At 46.6% G+C, this 2,500-nt stretch overlaps 1 protein-coding gene across 1 annotated transcript in view; it reads left to right on the forward strand.

The window, feature by feature from the left end:
* Positions 1–2,500, forward strand: part of LOC114564194 (titin-like) — a 380,077-nt gene that overhangs the window by 24,231 nt on the left and 353,346 nt on the right. Inside the window, 1 exon segment of the mRNA XM_028591428.1 lies at positions 2,044–2,126. Within this exon segment, the coding sequence (XP_028447229.1) occupies positions 2,044–2,126 (83 nt within the window).

A 2,500-nucleotide genomic window follows, 5' to 3' on the forward strand; every position in this document is an offset into this window, starting at 1 on the left:
AGCACTGGGATAGTTTACACCTACTCACACAGCACCTACACACACAGCACTGGGATAGATACACCTACACACACAGCACTGGGATAGTTTACACCTACACACACAGCACTGGGATAGGTTACACCTACACACACAGCACTGGGATAGTTTACACACACACACACACAGCACTGGGATAGTTTACACACACACACACAGCACTGGGATAGGTTACACCTACACACACAGCACTGGGATAGTTTACACACACACACACACAGCACTGGGATAGTTTACACCTACACACACAGCACTGGGATAGATACACCTACACACACAGCACTGGGATAGTTTACACCTACACACACAGCACTGGGATAGGTTACACCTACACACACAGCACTGGGATAGATACACCTACACACACAGCACTGGGATAGGTTACACCTACACACACAGCACTGGGATAGGTTACACCTACACACACAGCACTGGGATAGATACACCTACACACACAGCACTGGGATAGATACACCTACACACACAGCACTGGGATAGATACACCTACACACACAGCACTGGGATAGATACACCTACACACACAGCACTGGGATAGATACACCTACACACACACACACACAGCACTGGGATAGATACACCTACACACACAGCACTGGGATAGATACACCTACACACACACACACACAGCACTGGGATAGATACACCTACACACACAGTACTGGGATAGATACACCTACACACACAGCACTGGGATAGTTTACACCTACACACACAGCACCTACACACACAGCACTGGGATAGTTTACACCTACACACACAGCACCTACACACACAGCACTGGGATAGTTTACACCTACACACACAGCACTGCACCTACACACACACAGCACTGGGATAGATACACCTACACACACAGCACTGGGATAGTTTACACCTACACACACAGCACTGGGATAGTTTACACCTACACACACAGCACTGGGATAGTTTACACCTACACACACACCACTGGGACAGCACTGGGATAGATACACACACAGCACACTGGGATAGTTTACACACACACACACAGCACTGGGATAGTTTACACCTACACACACAGCACCTACACACACAGCACTGGGATAGATACACCTACACACACAGCACTGGGATAGTTTACACCTACACACACAGCACTGGGATAGGTTACACCTACACACACAGCACTGGGATAGTTTACACACACACACACACAGCACTGGGATAGTTTACACACACACACACACAGCACTGGGATAGGTTACACCTACACACACAGCACTGGGATAGTTTACACACACACACACACAGCACTGGGATAGTTTACACCTACACACACAGCACTGGGATAGGTTACACCTACACACACAGCACTGGGATAGATACACCTACACACACAGCACACAGCACTGGGATAGTTTACACCTACACACACAGCACCTACACACACAGCACTGGGATAGGTTACACCTACACACACAGCACTGGGATAGATACACCTACACACACAGCACTGGGATAGTTTACACCTACACACACAGCACTGGGATAGGTTACACCTACATACACAGCACTGGGATAGGTTACACCTCACACTTTGGTGTGTGAGTGTATGTGTGTTTGGGTATGAGTGTTTGTGTGTGTGTGTGTGTGTGTGTGTGTGTGTCTCTGTGTGTGTGTTACTGTGTCTGTCTCTCTGTGTGTGTGCGAGTGTGTGTGTGCGCGTGTGTGTGTGTCTCTGTATGTGTGTGTGTATGAGGGTGTGTGTGTGTGTGTGTGTGTGTGTGTGCTAGTGTGTGTGTATGAGGGTATGAATCTCTGTGTGTGTGTGTGTGTGTGTGTGTGTGTGTGTGTGTGTGTGTGTTTTGTGTGTGTGTGTGTGGCTTCATAACATATTATTTTGGCCCTAAACCTCTGTCTCAAACTGCTGTATATTAATCGTTACATTAACAGACACGATCGAGACTGATAAATGTCTCGTACGGACATCAGACTAAACCGCTGTGTTTGCTTCTGCTGCAGGTGAAGAAGCCGTACCAACGAAGAAGACTAAGACCGTAGTTTCCACCTCCCAGATGACCAGTTCCCAGACCAGAGTGCAGAGGGTGAGACACACCGAGCACAGCTTCACTCACATCCAGATGTTTCTATTCTCCATCACTTAATTAATTAATTAAACCCAGAGCTACGGTAGAAGCTGAAGAGGCATATAGCCATATCACAATACACGGCTCAGAATACCGATAATATCACGATACATGGCTCAGAATACCGATAATATCACGATACACGGCTAAGAATACCGATAATATCACAATACACGGCTAAGAATACCGATAATATCACAATACACGGCTAAGAATACAGATAATATCACAATACACGGCTCAGAATACCGATAATATCACAATACATGGCTCAGAATACAGATAATATCACAATACACGGCTCAGAATACCGATAATATCACGATACATGG

Source organism: Perca flavescens, chromosome 11, assembly GCF_004354835.1.
Source record: "Perca flavescens isolate YP-PL-M2 chromosome 11, PFLA_1.0, whole genome shotgun sequence".
Taxonomy (NCBI): Eukaryota; Metazoa; Chordata; class Actinopteri; order Perciformes; family Percidae; genus Perca; species Perca flavescens.